The 19,506-nt window shown below is 41.1% G+C and overlaps 1 protein-coding gene across 2 annotated transcripts in view; it reads left to right on the top strand.

Annotated features, from left to right (window-relative positions):
* Positions 1-19,506, top strand: part of ADAMTSL3 (ADAMTS like 3) — a 449,463-nt gene that overhangs the window by 377,761 nt on the left and 52,196 nt on the right. For both annotated transcript variants that reach the window (XM_063448975.1, XM_063448976.1), the window contains exons 20-21: positions 1,626-1,779; positions 13,817-14,864. In XM_063448975.1, coding sequence (XP_063305045.1) covers positions 1,626-1,779; positions 13,817-14,864 — 1,202 coding nt within the window. The remainder of the gene's footprint in view (positions 1-1,625; positions 1,780-13,816; positions 14,865-19,506) is intronic.

The following is a 19,506-nucleotide window of genomic DNA, read 5'->3' as shown; positions in this document are numbered from 1 at the left end:
CACTGGTTTAAAAGAACACTCCAGACACGTACATCACTTCAGATTGCTGAAGTGCTTTATGTGACTGGAGTCTGTCATATTTGTGACAGTTTATTAAAGTGCCAATTGCAATAGAAATCTGCACTTTTATAATTGCGGGCCGGTACACCTCCCTGACTGTCAATCAGAGAGCCAGAGAGCTCCATAGAGTGATAAGCACGCTGAGCTAGGGTGCACCTGCCTTCCTCCCTTCTCAATAAGCTGTACTTCAACTCATTAAGAAGCATAGGAGAGACATGATCACTTGCGCATGCACGTGTGTTCTTGCAGGTCCAGCACAGAGCACTGCAGGTTTTGCAAGCTGTTATTTATACCCCAAAGACAACTTGCCAGGTGTAGGGGTTTGCAATTGCATTGGAAATATTGATACACATATCTGCCGAAGAAAGTATTTTACAGTAATAGTTTACCTTTTAATTCTATAGAGCTCATAATATTTATTAACCAATAAAGATTGTTCCATATTTAAACACATGCAAGGTGACATGGTCTAAACAGGCTCAAAGAGTGTGACATTTGCCAATTACTGATAATTTCCAATATTCCTTCTAAACATTTTTTGTGAGCAGTGTAGTTTCATACCTCCTAACTGTCCCGATTTAGCAGGGACAGTCTGCATTTTGGGCCAAAATCCCTCTGTCCCTCTTTTCTATCCTATGTCCCATATTGTTGGTATGTCTGAGTGTATAGCAGAGCTGCACAGCATTAATACGCATAATAATGTGTCTTTAAACTACAATAAATTGTTTCGAGATAAGTCTCTATAAAAGGATACATTGTTCTTGTTCAAAATTATATTTTAGGTGTATAATTTGTTATTAGTAAGTCACCTAAAATTTCACTGAACAGCCCTGCCCCTGGCTACACCCCCACTCACACCCCTAAAATTAAAGTGTCCCTCTTTGTCCATGTGAAATGTTGGGAGGTATTCAGTTTGGAAACAGTTAAACAAGGAATTGTTATAAAACGTACACTCTACTGTTTGCTAGGAAGAGTAGAGGGGTACTCAGCATATACTAACTTATCAGTGTGGACTGCTGTGTAACAACATCCTACCTCACCCCAAATTATCATAGCAATCAACATAATAAAGGCACACCCACGGCTTCGTATTAGGTTTGATTTACAGAACTCCATTTGTCACATAAGATAAAGGAAACATTGAGTGTGAGATTATCTAATATAGATTTGTTTTAGTGGTCTTGAAACTCGATACAAGGCAACTAAACATTAAATCAAAACATAATGTGTTGGTAAACATATTCCTCATGGTTCTAAGAAAGTCATAATGAATCTAGATTTCTGTTATATTACCCACAGCCCCAGCATCTGTAAGGAATATCTCAAGGCGCCAGGCCAAAACAATATTATCATGTCTGTCACATATCATGTATCCAGTTAAATTGTGTTTACCAGTGTAAAAAGATTTACATGTTAATACGTATTTCAGAATACAACTTCTTAGAGGGCATGTTTAGAGGAAGAATAGATAGATATGCCTATAAATGCATTCTGCTTTTAGTATTTTTGTTGAAAATGCAATATATTTAGTGCATTATTTAAGACCATTTTCTGTCTCCACATAGTGCTCGGTAAGATGTGGTGTTGGAATCCAGAGACGGAAGGTAGCATGTCACAAGATAACAGTCAATGGCCAACAGGTCCTTCTCAATGTATCATTCTGTCATGGACTCCCTGCGCATGCACTCATTAGATCATGCCACATGACTTCCTGCCAGAGTAAGTATCTACTCAGAGTCCAAGATTGTAAGTTTATATTCAGCTGGCAACTGATATCATATTTGTTGCTGTAATTTATAGGAGATCTATGTTCTAAAGCAATTAAAATGAAAACAAATGGAATGCTCCTCCTGATCTAATTGTTTTATCTGGAGATTGCTGGATGTTTAAATCTCTGACCTGTTGAGGGGCGTGGCCTGACCGTTCATGAGGATAGACGTGTGAACGATCGGCTCCGTGAGCGATCCCCGCAAAACAGCGATTAGAAGAGCATTTAGAGAGAGATCGACCCCTTCTATATAAGCAAGAAGCCTAAATACACCTTGGGCATCATGGCACAACGCTCCACGAAAAGACCGAAGGTGAAAGAAGCTCCTAAATTGCAGATTTCTGCCATGGCCTCGCCGCCACGACGCACACAAGATGGCGCCGAAAGGCCTACATCACCGGCCTCGAGTTCCGGACAGAGCGATATTACTTCGGTCTCGCGCAAAGACCTCCCTGCTACGGAATCAGCGATCCAAAAGATGCTCAATGGCTTACAAGCATCCCTAAGGGCAGATTTCGCCCAACTATCCAAAGAAATCAGGGCAGAAGTTAAAGCACTGGGTGAGCGCACGGACTACATCGAAAACAAAACCGAAGAAATCATCTCGGCTCATAATAATGTAGTGACAGCCCTTGATACCGTGGAGACCAAACTCAATTTAATTTTCACTAAACTTGCGGACCACGAGGATCGGGACAGGAGGAACAATGTCCGGATAAGGGGCATACCGGAAAGTGTGGGCCCATCTGAACTGGGAGAATACACCCGTCGGATTTTTCGCCTGCTAGCCCCAGATCTACCAGAATCCGCATTCATACTGGACAGGATCCACAGGTTACCTAGGCCTAAACATCTACCGCCCTCAGCTCCGAGAGACACTATAACTCGGATGCATTACTACACCACTAAGGACATCATAATGTCAGCCGCTAGGAAACGACCTAACCTTCCTGAAGAATTTACCAACATCCAGCTGTTTACAGACCTCTCTGCCCACACGTTAACGGCCAGAAGGAACTTCGCGCCGTTAACTAGCGCCTTGCGAGCAGCAGGGATACTCTATAAGTGGGGCTTCCCAACACGCCTCATAGTAAAAAGGAATGGCATTGAAAGACACATTGGATCAATGGAAGACGGGAAAAGAGTGCTAGCGGAATGGAACTTACCTTTCAACGCAGAACCTACTGAAGGCACCACTGCACCCTCAACGACCAAGTCACCTCTAAAAATCGGCCAAGATTGGGGAAATTACCGTTCAGATAAGTGACTTAAAATATTCAAACCCGAACAGGCACTCACCCAACGGACTAATTTCTATGATAAGAGTCCAACTGATACCCTGGACTGGTAACATTTATTTGCCTTGTTATATATGTGCAGCTTTTCCCTTTTATGTATTTACCATTTAAAGACATACGGCACATGCCGTGGAGCTAGCGCGGATCACAGATCTATAGATTTGAACCCCTACTCCACTCCCAAGCACATGCCCCTCCATTAGCCACACAATACCGTGGTAACTAAAGGGGGTAGAAGGAATTAGAGCCTCAGATATGACTGCCTCCGGTGCAAATCACCGGCGTTAATGTTTCCCTTAATGACCCATTAGGCCTCTGAGACGGGTGTAAGTCCAGAATAACTCCGTAGCGCTATGTGATCTTTAGGCGCCAGGTTGGGCCTACAAGATCCGCGCGACGCATACTCCCTCTGCTTCACGCAGCCCCCTCCCGAGCTATCGGCAATAAAATGGAGCATGCTAAAATATCACCAGTAAGCCCACAAGATATTATAGGTTACTGTCTACGCATTGGGATTTAAACCATGATTGATGGATAATGATACTGTTTGTATACTGAGCTTCATATTGAATTTTTTTTTTTTTTTTTTTTTTAATGTTATGAAATGCATGATTTGGTCCCTAACTTGTTTTACCTGGGGATATGTGCTATTTTATACCCAATATCAGACGCAGGTGACAACCTTGGGTATGTGTGACATGTGACCGCAGATGATAATATCTTGACATTGATAGTTATACCAGCTAAACGACCAGAGACAACTGCATACCTACTGCCTAAGTCATAGGACGCTTCACAGCATTAGCTTTCCTACGCTATCAAATGTGGCCAGGATCCATGGAAGCCTAAGTAGTATCCCAAACAACCTCAAGGGGGTGATCTCTCCCATCACGTATGGGGATTCTCTGACCCCCATAAGGGCTTGAATGCCCAGCAATACCAGGAGTCTCAGGTCTCACTTTCGAGACCCCTTTTCTGTACATAGTTGGTTTTATTTTCCCAGTTACTTCCCCCACCCTACAATCCTATCTCCCAACAAGGTACTTATGTGCTGTCATATTAGAACAGTCAAGGATTTCAACACAGGGCACACGTTATCTCATGCATGCCCTCTAAAAGCCCAAAGAGTTACACAGCGAGTATATAGTATATCGGAACTTAAACTTATCGTTCAGTCACTTGCCATTTTCTTTTTTCTATCGCTCCTAGAGAATCAGCAGCGTAAGCTAGAATTCCCCAATGATACACCATGACTCTTAATATTATTTCAGTGAACACCAAAGGGTTAAACACACCGCATAAAAGACGGATGGCCTTACTGGAAGCAAAAAAACAGAAAGCCCATATAGCATTTTACCAGGAGACACATTTCCAAACATCCAACCACCCAAAATTTTCCTCCAGACATTTCCCGATCGGTTATCATAGCACCTATAAGACGAAAAAACGAGGCGTCTCTATCCTGATTAGTAAAGACGTGGCATTCCAACTAGTGAAAAAAATATCCGACAAAAAAGGTCGCTATCTTTTAATTCAATGCACTATTAACAATGCACAATACACACTGGTCAATCTATATGGCCCACACACTGACTGCCATACCTTTATTGAACAAATCTTAGTTTTAGCGTCAGCTTACAAATTTGGAGACGTTATAATAGGGGGAGACACAAATTTCATTCTAGATCAATCTTTAGATACTACTTCTTCTCCAACAATTTCGAGACAAACCACGAACCAAAGAACCCGCTCCATATCCTATATAGATAAAGTACTGCTGGCACACGACTATACTGACGCATGGAGAACCTTGCACCCTTTAGACAAGGACTATACGCATTACTCCCAAGTTCATGACACATATTCAAGAATCGACCGTTTTCTTATTCCTTCAACTCTAATTCCGAAATTAGTCAAGGCGGACATAGGTATCATTACGTGGTCAGACCACGCCCCAATTACAATATCCCTTACCACACAATATCCCATTTCTGGGACCCGTACATGGCGCCTTAATGATTACCTCTTGAATGACCACGAGCTGATCACACAAATCGAAAAAGAACTCCATACATACTTTGTATTGAACGATGTAGAAGAGGTGAACATAGACATCTTGTGGCAAGCCCACAAAGCCGTCCTTAGAGGACAGTTCATTAAACAAGCTAGTTATAACCATAAAAGGAGAACTAAACACTACATAGATACACACAAAGAACTAGCCACACTCACACGCACGAACAAAACACAGCCTTCCCACAATATCACTAAACGGATTCTTGAACTACAATCCATTTTGAAAAATATGGAAATGGAAAAAACAAGCTACCTCCTCACAAAATTGAAACATAAATTCTTCCATGAGGGAAATAGAGCAGGGAAAACCCTGGCTGCGCAACTTAAAGCGAGAATTCCAACATCTAAGATCGCCTTCCTTACCTCAAGCCAAGGCAGCAAAATCACAGACCCACAAGCGATAGTCGACGAGTTTAGTCAATATTATAGCAGCCTCTATAATTTAGCACAGACGCAAGCTTGCCCCCCTCCTAAACAAACCGATATAGACCAGTTTTTGCGAGATACCGACTTGCCTATTCTTAGCCCAGAAGAATGTCAAGCCCTAATTCAACCGTTCTCAGATCAAGAAATAATTGACACCCTCGACCAATTACCAAAGCGTAAATCCCCAGGCCCTGATGGCTTTACAAATCTGTACTATCACACATTCCGAAAGATCTTATTACCATATATGAAGAAATTTTTTAATCACTGTTTTCAAATAGGTTCCATGCCCACAGCAATGCTACAAGCCCACATTTCGACCTTGCCAAAACCCGGGAAACCGCCGACTCAATGTTCAAACTTCCGACCTATATCACTGCTGAATTGTGACACTAAAATTTATGCCAAATTACTAGCTAATAGGATGAGCCCGATATTATCCCGCATCATACATAATGACCAAGCAGGCTTCGTCAGAGGCAGGCAAGGATCCGATAATACCAGAAAGATCCTAAACATTCTCTCTCACATTGCAGACCAGAAGATCGAAAGCATACTATTGGCTTTAGATGCGGAAAAAGCCTTTGATAGGCTGAACTGGGCTTACATGATCTCAGTATTAAACAAATATGGTTTCCCACAAGAGATGATCCAGGGCATCTTGGCGTTATATAAATCCCCTACCGCACAAGTGTATAACTCAGGCTTTACCTCTCGTCCTTTTACACTCTCTAATGGTACTAGACAGGGTTGTCCACTTTCCCCTCTTCTCTTCATTCTCGCCCTAGAACCTTTAGCGTACAAAATTAGGAATGACCCTTCAATATCAGGAATCGATATAGGCCCCTCGACCTTCAAATTGTCAATGTTTGCAGATGACATTTTATTAACGGTTAGCAACCCAATGACAACGATACCTCGCCTCATATCCCTCCTGCGCGAATATAGTAACATATCCTATTATAAACTTAACAACACCAAGACACAAGCACTGCCCCTCCACTTACCATCAACACAAGCCACCTTGCTTAGACAGTTATATCAATTCGACTGGAGACAAACCTTTATTACATACTTAGGGGTGAAGCTCGCACTTCATACTCATAAAACAATATCGTTGAATTATGGGACGCTCTCACAGACTTGTAAGTCACTTTGCAACCACTGGAAACATGTATCTTTATCATGGCTGGGACGAATAAACACAGTCAAAATGGTGCTGTTACCCAAAATTCTCTATGTATTTCGAATGCTACCAATACAGGTACCACCACAAACCATCAAGTCCATCCAAGCTATGATATCCAGATTTATCTGGAACAAAACTAAACCACGCTTACATATATCTATTGTACAACAGATTCAATCTAGAGGTGGTTTAGGGGCGCCCAAGCTAGCCTCGTATTATGAAGCTTCCATTCTAGACTTTGCTATCCGCTTCCATGCCTCTAAACACACGTTTCAGTGGGCGGATATGGAATCCGACAGGTCCAAACCACATTCCTTACTCCACGCTATGTGGTCCCCTAAGATACACCGACCACCAAAACTGTCGCTATACCCCACTTCCGTATTGATGCTTAAATACTGGGACAGGCTGATGGCTACAATAACCGAAAAGGGGAAATTCTGCGTAAACGCCCCGATAGAAGCTTTAACTGGATTGACACCATGGCTGTCCCTAAAAATCTGGACCAAGTATGGTGTAAGGATTATTAAAGATATATGTACACATCAAGGCCTTAAGCCGTTCCCAATCTTGCAATCCCAATATCACATTCCTAACTCTTGCATCTTTCAGTATCTACAATTAAAAAGTGCCGTCTCTGCCCATGTATCCTTACACCCCCAGATCCAACCATACCGACTAAAGGACACGATAGAGATCCTAAATAGATGTCACCATTCACCACAAAAACCCAAATCTTTATCATTGTGCTATAGGAACACACTCGATTTTAATACTCCCCACTCATTCACCTACGTACAAAATTGGGAAAAAGAGGGAATGCCAATATTTACAAACGAACAATGGCTCTCAGCTCTGACAGCGCTTTCGGGCCTCACCTCCTGCTATTCACACATAGAAGCGCATAAAAAGGTGGTATACAGATGGTACCTTACACCGCAAAGGCTTCATCAGATATACCCCAAAACAAGCCCAAAGTGTTGGAGGTGCAAAACAGACATAGGCAATATGATGCACGTTTGGTGGGAGTGTAAAGAGTTATCTCAACTCTGGACATCGGTCCATTCACTCCTGCAACAATTGATTCACCTTAAAGAACCCTTAACTCCGTCCTTAACACTCCTGCTGATCTTCCCAACCCATTGGAAGAAAGCAGATAAGAAAACAGCGTCCTTCATAATTTTAGCGGCTCGACATCTTATTGCCCAAAGTTGGAAATCCACTAGGTGTCCCTCCCATAGGGAATTACTAGATAGAATAACACATTATTATAAATACGAGCTCCTAACTTCTACCTCCCACACGGCCAGAGCACGGATGGTCGAAGTCTGGAAACCGTTTATAGAATTGACCCGCCAAACCACTTCAACCACTATTATTCCCTAACTAGAGAGTCAGAGAGGACGCTCTAGCCTAGTTCGATCTCTAATTTAATCTCTTAGCTGATCCCTAACACCCCAAGGGTAGATATAGACAGAGAAGGCTAACGTCTTTACGAACTGGACATATGTAAGGACTCAAATGCTTCATTATTATGTTATAGAATCTTGCGAAAACTGTGTGATTATGTAATGTATGATGCATTGTACGATTTACGGCAAACTGTGTACAAATGGAATGCCTTGACTGTATTGACCCCCCCCCCTCCCCTTCTTTATTCTGTACCCCTCTCCCCTCCCTCCTTGTTTTAAAAAACATTTTAAATACTCGAATTCTTGGATTCGAGAAATAAAATGTTCAATTGAAAAAAAAATCTCTGACCTGTTTTTTTTTTTTTTTAATTAGGAACTATTTTATAAACTCTCTCCTACAATACTTCAGAAGGCAAATCCTTAGCCCGTGGAGACTTTAATAAAGGAACACTATAATCACCAAAACAACTTTAGCTTAATCAAGCAGTTTTGGTGTATAGGTCATGCACCTGTAGTCTCACTGTTCAATTCTCTGCCATGGTCTAGACTAACTAGTGCTTTGTACTAAATCTGGGGTAGTCAACCTGGTCCCTAAATCCCACTTGTGGGCGGTTTGGGATTTCAGGTGGGTGGTGGTGGGTTCTGCAGAAAATGCCCAGTGGGCCTCGATGGCCCTGGACCAAGGCCGGCAGGGGAGATCCTGTCATCTCCCCTGTCAACCCCTGCAGAGCGAGCCTTGCTGTAAGCCCTGTTGGGCTGGTGAGGAGATCAAAGATCTACTTTACCGGCCCGCTGGCACTTAGTTCTTGCAGAGGGATGGTAGGACCTGGGAGGCTCTGTGTTCCTCCCACGAGCAGGCTGGTTGGAGTGTTGTCGCCAGTAACAATGGGAATGCTCCAATACAGTGCTGTGCTTACAGGAGGACAGGAGAGTCAACCTGCAGCCAGAGGAGCTGTAGGCTAAAGTGAATATGCACCACTGGACCACCAGGGCTTGCAGCATTATTCCCCCCCCCCAATAAAGGGTAAGAAGAAGGGAGATAGATTTTCACATCTCACCCACCTACACACAACCTATACCAGTGGCATAACTAGAAACCACGGGGGCCCGGTGCGAAAATTGCACTGTGGCCCATCCCCATACGTCTACCATCCCCCTCCCATACGTTCCCCCCCACACACATGCAAACACACACATACACACTCACATACAGGCACACATACATACAGACACACACACACATTTATACAGACACATACATACAAACACACACACACATACAAATATACAGACATACACACATACATACAAACACACATACACATACAGACATATATGCAGACATACATACAGACATCTACACACACACAGACATACACATACATATATAGACACACACACATACATACAAATTATTATTATTATTGCCATTTATATAGCGCCAACAGATTCCGTAGCGCTTTACAATATTATGAGAGGGGGATTTAACTATAAATAGGCCAATTACAAAAAATTACGGGAACAATAGATTGAAGAGGACCCTGCCCAATCGAGCTTACATTCTATAGGAGGTGGGGTGTAAAACACATTAGGACAGGAATTTGCAGTCAAATAAGGTGGGCTGCCCTTTAGGAGAGAGCAAGAGACAGGTATGTGAGGTAGAGGTTAGTCTTGGAGGCCATAATCTTTCCTAAAGAGATGGGTTTTAAGGCACTTCTTAAAAGATGCAAGACTAGGGGAGAGTCTGATGGCAGTAGGCAGGCTATTCCATAGGAAGGGAGCCGCCCGCGAGAAGTCCTGCAAGCGTGAGTTGGCCGTACGGGTGCGGACAACGGACAGGAGGTGGTCACGGGCAGAGCGGAGAGACCGAGAAGGGACATACCTATGGATCTGTGAGGAGCTATGAGGGGCTAGAGTTGTTCATTGCTTTATAGGTGTGAATAAGTACCTTAAAATGACTCCTATAGCATACAGGAAGTCAATATAAGGATTGGCAGAGGGGTGAGGTGTGAGAGAACCGACTAGAGAGTACATTCATACAGTCACATACACACAAACACACATACAGACTTACACACAAACATACATACATACAGACATATACATACACACAGACAGACAGACAAACACACACACACACACACACACACACACATTCATGCAGACACACAGACATACAGACACACACATATACAGACACATATACACAATGTTTTATTCTCCCTCCTGTTTCCTACCTTTTTAGGTGCAGGAGGATAACTTCCCCTGGAGTTCAGTGGCTCAGCCTGATGGGAGTCAGAGTACCCACTTTGACTCCCTCCTCTCCTTCCTCCTCCTGCGTGGCTCCTGGTGGTTGCTGGGAGGAAGTGACTAGGGCAGTCACTTTCTCCCAGCTCTGATGTCATTACAGGGGGCCCGGTCGCACAGTTAAAGCGTCGCAGCGCTGACCTGGCCCTCTGGAAATAGATTGCCATCGGGTGGCCCTGACAGCATGGGCCACCCAATGGGTCTCTTCTATGCGGCCCGGGCCACGGCCGCGTTACTTAGCCGGTGGGCACCAATCATGCACAGCACCCTTCACACACACTACACCCCTCACTCACATACAGCACCCCTCACACACGCACAGCACCCTTCACATACACACACACACACACACCAGACACAAACACACGCAGCACCTCACAGACACACATTGAAAAAAAAGTATAATAGAAAAAAGAAAACAAAAAATAGATAAATCTAAGTACATATTTAAAAAAAAATATGTTGCACTTGCGCTTTAGAATTAGTTACTGTGGCATTGGTGGGCGGTAAGGAAATTTTACCATCAACAAAGATACAAAAGTGGGTGGTAGGTATTAAAAGGTTGACTACCCCTGTACTAAATGAATGTTAAGAGTCTTCAGTCAGGGGTCCTAAACTATCTGGATAAGCTAAAAGTCGCACTGTTACTTCTCCAAATTACTATGGATAATTATATATATATAATTATTTTATATTTTTGTGCATCTTGCATATTAGTAATCTAACTCTCATGGTAGCGTGTGCACAGATGACGTGAAGAGCCATCCACACATATTGCACTACGGAAGGAATGCCTGAGCATTTATGCAATGTAAGGTACCTTACGAGTAGACACTGGTGGGCAGACATTAGCGCATGCCCACATCATCTCAAATTGATAACCATAGACATAGAAGTGCTGCAAAGGAAAGTAAGTGTGTTTTATACTTAAAGCTGGGGCACTCTCTTAACCCCAATAAACATTTCAATAGTACTTGTAGAGGTGAAGTATTGAGAAATTGGTACTATCAGAGAAATGCTAGGTCCCTTTTAAAGATGAACTGTGGAGTAAAAAAGACTTCTATTTTTTTCTAATGCGTATATGGGAAATGTACAGGTACTCCACATTTACCAACCGGGTTCCGTTTCTATGACCCGGTCGTAGAACGAATTGGTCAGTAAGTGAGAAATTAAGGGTTTCCCTGCTCTGGTGCGCATGTCTATGCACAGGGAATTTCCCTCTAATCCCTCTAATTCCCACGACGGCTCGCACTTACCACCCTGCAAGAGAGCTGGTCGTAAGTGCGAGCCGGCGTAAAACAGGTTGCAAAATGAGGACCACCTGTATTAAAAATGAATAAAAAATTAAAACCAAACATGTGTTTCATACGTATTTTATTTTGTTGTTAAAAGTAGAAAAAAAAAATAATTAGTGAAATCTCTTAAACGGACACTATAGCATTAAGCTTTAGCTTTAATGAAGCTGTTTTGGTGTATAGATCATGCCTCTGAAGTTTTACTGCTGAATTATTTGCCATTTGCAAATTAAATCACCTTTGCTTCTGTTTATGTCGCCTAAGCCACACCTCCCCTGGCGGTGACTGACACTGCCTGCATGAAAATTTTTTCACTCAGATGTAACTTACTTAAGAAAATGTTATCTCCTGCTCTGTAAATTAAACTTTAATCACACACAGGAGGCACCGGCAGGGTCTAGTAGGCTATTAACAGTGCAGGAGATACGAAATTCTAATTTAAACAGACTGTGCAAAAAGTGTAAATATTAGATGACTCTTTACAGAAAATGTTTAGGAAGGCTGTGCAAGGTGATGTCACTAGGCCTGCAGGAACAACGTGATGTAACTTCTAAATGGCAGAGAAGTGAGCAGTGAGACTGCTTAATTAAGCTAAAGTTGTTGAATGAATATAGTATTAGTATTACACGTAATAATTATTACATTTGTCTACATAAAAATGTAAGACGGCTATTTCTTTTCCTCAGCTTTGGCCCTTGCCTAGTCAATCTGCATGCACATCTAAATGGTACCTTGTATAGTATTCTATGTTAAGCAGACACCATCTGGCAGATTCAGATGACTATTTTATAATGTGCCTAATGGCTTAGCACTACACAAAGATATATGACATATACGCAAAGTTATATGACATATATTTATGGCTCATGGTGGCCAGGGGCATTGTTGGTCTTCGAAATTCTTCAAACATGATACAGGTGCCTTGCAATGCGCCTTTACTTATTTTAGGATGAAAGGAATATGTAGATGACTCTGTCACACATTTTGGCTTTTGATATAAAAAGTTACCGAATTAGCTATGCTCAGAGGCTCAGGGACATGGTGATATAACTTCAGATGAATTTTGAGTGAGAGGAATAGAGCTGTTAAAGCTTCATACATAGTAACAGATTTCTTTCCTTGAGCTTAATTTCAGATTAACATGCCAATCGGCTGAGAGTGTCGCACTTTTAAAAGCTCAATGGATCTTTAGGAATGTTCTTGGCACAAGGTTTAAAAAATAAAATAAAAAAATGTTAAAAATAAAAAAGGAGCAGTGTGTCTTTCTTGGTGTAACTAATTTCAGAGAGCAGTGACTGTGAAACTCCGTGATGGAGAGGGACAGTCCTACCTCAATGTCCAGATCAGTAACTGCGATCTATTACAGAAAAGTGGAAATGAGGGCATTCGGTAAAGCAAGAAATAAAGACTCTTATGGTCTGGAATGTCTGAGTTCATTGCAGTGTTACGCTTCTCTTTTTAGTAATTGCAGGATTTTTTATGCCCTACAATTCACTTTTTGGGGACTTTTCCTAAAATCCTAGGAAAGCCCTGTCACAAATTTTGACTTTCATATTCTTATCTATATCATATGTATTTATTAAGTCTTAGGCAAAACAGAGTTAATGCCATTTCGGCACAGCCATTATTGCTGCAATCCATTGGCATTTTTAGCTGAGTAATATTTAACCCTAATTTAAGTAATCCTTTTCCATAACCCCATACTTTAACCCTGTTGCCCTATCTTCGTACCTGCCTTTTTGACACTCCAATTCTTAACTTCAACTGTCCCCTTACTGCCCACTTAAATGCAGCTAATGTCTGCGTATGATTTTCCCAACAGTAAAATATTTATACTGGTCACTGTGACAATCTTTAGATTTTTATTAATTGTAGTTTAATATTGTACATTGTGCTAAAGACTACTTTATATATACTCTTAAATTTAATTTAAAACCAAATTTACTGAAATTTTACTTACATGTCTTATTTCCTTTTTTTCAAAGGAAGTAAACAACATCCAACAAAACAAGAAACTCCGGAAATCCTCAGCATTCGCCGCGTTTACATTCAGACAAGACAAGAAAAGCGCATAAATTTTACTATTGGGAGCAGAGCTTATTTGCTTCCCAAAACATCAGTAGTAATCAAGTGTCCGGTGCGAAAATTCCAAAAGTCACTTATTAAATGGGAAAAAGATGGACAGCCCTTGAGACCTTCAAAGAAGCTCGGCATAACAAAATCTGGCTCATTAAAGATACACAACTTAGAGGTTCAGGATATTGGAGTTTACAAGTGTATTGCTGGTCCTGCTTATGAAACCTTTGTTCTTAAACTCATTGGTACTAATAACAGACTTCTAGAGCCTCCACATTTTGAAAAAGATCTTAATGAACCAAACCGATTAGGAGCAAAATGGTACAAAATGAGTAAGATGTGGGAGTCCTGGAATAAGAAAAACAATTTATATATGGAAGATAGTCATGTCCGGGATGACATGGTTCTAAGAAATCTTGAAACTCTTGTGACAAATTCTGCTGAAATGTATGGATCCCAAGAATTTAGAGATAAGAGGCTGGAAGCAGCTGTCCTGCAGGGCGCTTATAGCATGGACACTGTCCAGTTTGAGGCTCTTGTGAAGAACATGAGTCAACTTATTGAAGCTGGAGAGATAAGTGATGACTTTGCAAGCCAAATAATATCCCACGTAGTGATGGAATTATCGAAGCCTCATTCTCCGGTGGAAAAATGGAAGACATCCAGTGAAGATAATGTGTCAGATCTCAAGCTTGTTGCCAAAGAGCCAAATACCTCTGAGCATTTCAATGGTAAAGTCTCCGAAAAGAACGAAAACAAGCAACGGTTACTGATTACTCGCAAGCCAAAACATGGTCACATATTGTCTTCTAATAGAACTTTACATTTAATTATTGGGAATAGTGCCTTAATCACCAACAACACACTTTTTATTATCATTCATTGTGAGGTGGATGGAGATTCCAAGACAAAATTTACTTGGACCAAAAATGGTGAAGCATTGATGTTATCTGACAAGTGAGTAAACTGCATTTGTGGGTGGTCTAATTACATATTGCCTTCACGTTTCTTGTTCTGATCAGTTAGGAAAGCTGACTTCTTGGGGATCATTTATAATGGACAATTCTAGGACAAAGTTCGAATAGTAGAGCAATGTGCAGAAAATATCCTTTGGTTTTCAAGGTGACTGCCCATTTGTAAAACATTGGCCCCAAATTGTTTTGCTTTGATTGTCCCTGTGTTTATCTAGGAAACCTGGAGATCTTCAATAGCAATTGATATTCTTTTCTTTATAGTGTCTCAAAGGAAATGCTACCATAAAAACAATATGCCTATATCTATCTGTCTCTCTCATATACATTAGATGCAATGAGAGATGTGACAGCCCTCACTCTAATGCCAGTTGTACCTAACTTTCAATTTCTGTATGGGGGTGTAACAGATCCCCTATACTCCGGCTGAGTATATCCGTAAGTAGTCTCCCGAATCCCAAGTGCTGCAGTGATTATAGCTCTCCTATTTCCAGCAGAGTAGTGATTGGAGATCTCCAATCCCCCAAACATGAACCTAGACTTCACAAAGGGGTTAAACAAATGTTTTATATCCAGGCTCAATGGCCTGCTTTTATACAATACAGGGACACAGTAAACACACCCCTGACGCTCCCACACAAACAGGATAATCCCTCTCCTGGGCCTGAGAGGGGACTATTTACAAGTTACAAACTCCTCTTCTGTCCCTGAGAGATAATTGAGTCAGGAACTGAACTAACTCCATTATCTCCAGGCACAGAAAAACATACACTATTACAAAAAAAACAAATACCTTTAAAACACATAAAAAAAAAAAAAAGTTTTCCCCTGCCCCAATCTGGGTGACCAACATATCCAAAAATCACCCAGGTCGGTTCAGGGGTTTGAGATTTTCCTGGAAGTCATAATTTGACCGACAATCCCACTGAACAGTGTTTGTCTAAGTTATATAAAACTGAACATAGGTGATCATGGAAGTCCAGCGGTGTTCGGGAGTTTCAGTGTCCGAAAATAGTTCCATGAACTCAACGACCAAACACCGCTGCCTGTGTTCATGCGAACAAGACGGCCGCCACCTCGTGTTCGTTCATACAAATTGCGGCCACCCAGACGAACGATTAGAATACTGTGGTTAGGATTGTTACAATGTATCCATTAGGCTTAACAAGCTCCCGGGTGGTCCATAGTTCATGCGGCTGGTCGGTTCCTGAACAGCATAGGGGAATCACACGAACCAAGACAGTTAAATAGTCTTGTACATGTTTTCCCTGCAGGGCCCATAATCTGTGGGCAGGAGGCTGGCAATCAGGCTCCTCTAGGAGCTTATGGCAAACTCACGTAGGAAGGGGAGTTTGTCACAGGAGCTACCACTAAATAGTGATATACATCTCGCAGTAAATCCAGAAATGTGGGCACCTACAGGACATCCTACAAATAAATGTATACATTTTATTCCATGATCAGTGCAAAGCTGTCAATGTGTCGGACCCCTAAAAATCCTTTTCAAGACCATTGCTAAGATGTCCATATGAGTGCACACATTTCTGGATTTATTGTGAGATATACACATAAAGTTAGTTGTTGCATAATAATTAAATATACATTTCCACTGGTACCTGCAAGTAAGTCTACCACGCAATGGTACCTGCTGTACACATGACAATTCCACTGTGAGAATGGCAGTACTCCGCTGTGGAATTTGTTGGCGATATATAAATAACCATAATAATAATATCCCACTGTACAGTATACAAACAGAATCCTGATAATAGGCTATGGTTTGTATTACTTCTGGTGGATTTCTCCAAATTAATAACAGGGATTTCAGATTGAAACAGACCGTGTTTTTGTGTGCCAATAAATGGGTTCACGGATGGTTGATAACAGGTGTTGCGGTAACCTACGTGGTAGAGAGAGACTCCCACATTGTGTTGCATATTCCACAATGAGCTCACTAATCAAATATATTCTCCCCAGTGCTGCTAATTAAGACATTATCCGGATATTGTGAACATTTATGCATTCGTATGTCTGGACTCACCGAATTAAATGTCCTTCAGGTGCTGTAGAATGGAAAGGTTTTGAGTAATGTTTTTATGCAACCAGAATCACTGACAGATGGCCTGCTCTCTTTGTGATTAGATCAACCCAAGATCTAAGAAACTAAAATAAGCTACACAATTTCAAGTAGTAAAAATAATGGTAGTTTTACTAAAATGCTACACCAGATATTGTAGACATGGAACAATGCCTGAAACACAGTTTAATAAGGGACATATGGGAGACATTGTACTGTATAGAAATAGCTGTGTAGATGTGCTTTAACAGAGCAATATCATGTACAATTCTCGCTATAAACTGTGAATGCTCTTTCTTGTTCAGGCAGGTATAAAAGCAAGGAAGTATGGTACCTGGATTCAAATAAGGAGCTGGAGAGTTTGGATAAACCACTTTATTGAAAAGTGGCTAACAATTTTTAAAATATCTATTTTTTTTAATGTATAATTTTTATTTGTTATAAAAGCAATGATAAATGCACTAGGAGATGTATACATTTAAACAGCATTGCATGAATGAAACAGATAAGTATCACCAACACATTACAAAACCCATTAGACATTGAATTAACCATTCCAGGAAGGATTTTTACTCTGACGAGACACATTAATTCTCCTCTTCTCCACTTTATCTAGTGCCTTCCAGATAGTTTTGTAATGTTCTTGTTTTTTCTTGGCCGGCATTGTATTTCCTTTCCTTCTCTCGATTTATGCTAAGCTTTACATCCATCTTTCTGGACAATGCTATTTTTTCTAAAAACAAAACATTTTTTTTTTAATTTAAAAACCTGTGAAAACAAAAGCCCCTTTTACTATTTTTTATTTATTTATTTATTTTGCTGTATTTGTCCATTGCTTGCGATTAAAGCTATCAGATGGATCTTTTTGATTTCACTCTCCACACCTATCAGAGAGATTTTTGGATAACAGTCCCATTACCTTTCCTTTTTTTTTTTCCTCCTCACCCCTTCCCATCCCACTTTCCTTTAAATTGTATATGTAGTATGCATTATTTGATCCTTCTATTCTGTAGATATACCAGCACTCTACAACTGTTTCAATACTGAGCTTACTTATAGCTGCATTTATGATTTTCATGAATGGAGCGACAGGTGAAAGCTATACTTGCTGCAGTTCTGCAGCTATTAATGAACTGCTCCAGGAGAATGGGGGATCATATATTGGGAAACATCCACTTTGTGATATGTTGTTGCAGCGGAGTGCTGGAAAGGTTGTCAATTTGGGGACATTTGCTCCCTTGCCTCACTAGAATGCGTTACAGTCTCACAGCACTATTCTACTGCCAATAAAATGCAGTGAGAGATGCACTGCGATACCTGTTAGCAGAATACAGCAGGACTTGCGCAGGGCCTTTGCTAGTCCAGCATGGTGTGGGTTTGTACTCGGAATGCTCTTCAGGCCTGCACTTACTGCCTTAAGATATTTCTCTCAGTATTTGGGGCCAAGCAGCCTCCCAGAGTATGCTACATATGTATGGCATTGGGTGGAGATGAGCCAGTGTCCATGACATTTATCTTACACGCCAGTCATCATTGGTGAATGATTGCTCCTACGGAGGGAGCAATGTTTTTGTGTAACCACGTACCTATTATATTCTACTACATTGAACATATGGAGGAAATATTGAGAACCCCAATACTAGACAGGTTTACTCTCATGGGTATGCTTCAAAATTAAACAAAAAAGTATTGACACTGATGTTATTAGGATATAGATTGATTGTGATCTGGACAAGAAAAGCAAGGCCGGCCAGGAACGAGTCCCCGTACCCAGGTTTTGGCAGCAATTCATGTTAAAGACTTAGCAAGTACACTAGGTCTGTGTAGAATTCCTGGTGTTCTTTTACATGTTTCCCTTTATTATATTCATCCCCCTTCCACACTTTTTTTTTTGTCTTGGAACAATTCCCTATTATACATCCACTGAGCTGAGTGATTAAATGTGGAATACCAAAAAAAGGCTATAACAAATATTTTCATAAACGGATCTTAAAAATTAGGCAAGCTTTGACCGCTGGCATTACATGCACATTTCTGTATTAGTGACCCTCAAGAGACTTTCTTTCTTTCTTACAGTGCCACATGGTAGCTTTAAACGACAAAATCACGACTTATTTGCCATTTGTGAATTCTTCTGAAATCCCCTGTACTGTGATTGATGCCTACTTGTTCAATCTAAAAATTAAAAGATTAGGCTTTGTTTGGCTTTGGCAGTACATCGGACCTAGTGATATTCTAAGGGGATATATATAACACCTCATACAATAAAAGCCTTGGGTATTAAACTGACAAAATACTTCTCTAGCTGCTCACCCGTCAGGCGCTAAAGGCAACAGTTTGCAATAATTATGAACTCCGAGCAGGGTAGTTTGTTAGGATATAACTGTTTAAACAGTGGTGGCTTAGACAGAATTGTTCACCTACTGATGGATTCAAGCAGGCGAATGTAGTTATAGCTTTTTAAAGCTGTGCTGGATACTTAGGGCTGCATTTATATGTGAGTGTTCAGTTGATTTTACTGTTTAAGTGTTTTGGTTTTCTCATATATAAA

Source organism: Pelobates fuscus, chromosome 3 (assembly GCF_036172605.1).
Source record: "Pelobates fuscus isolate aPelFus1 chromosome 3, aPelFus1.pri, whole genome shotgun sequence".
In the NCBI taxonomy this organism is placed as follows: Eukaryota; Metazoa; Chordata; class Amphibia; order Anura; family Pelobatidae; genus Pelobates; species Pelobates fuscus.
This window is presented reverse-complemented; position numbering and strand designations above follow the sequence as displayed.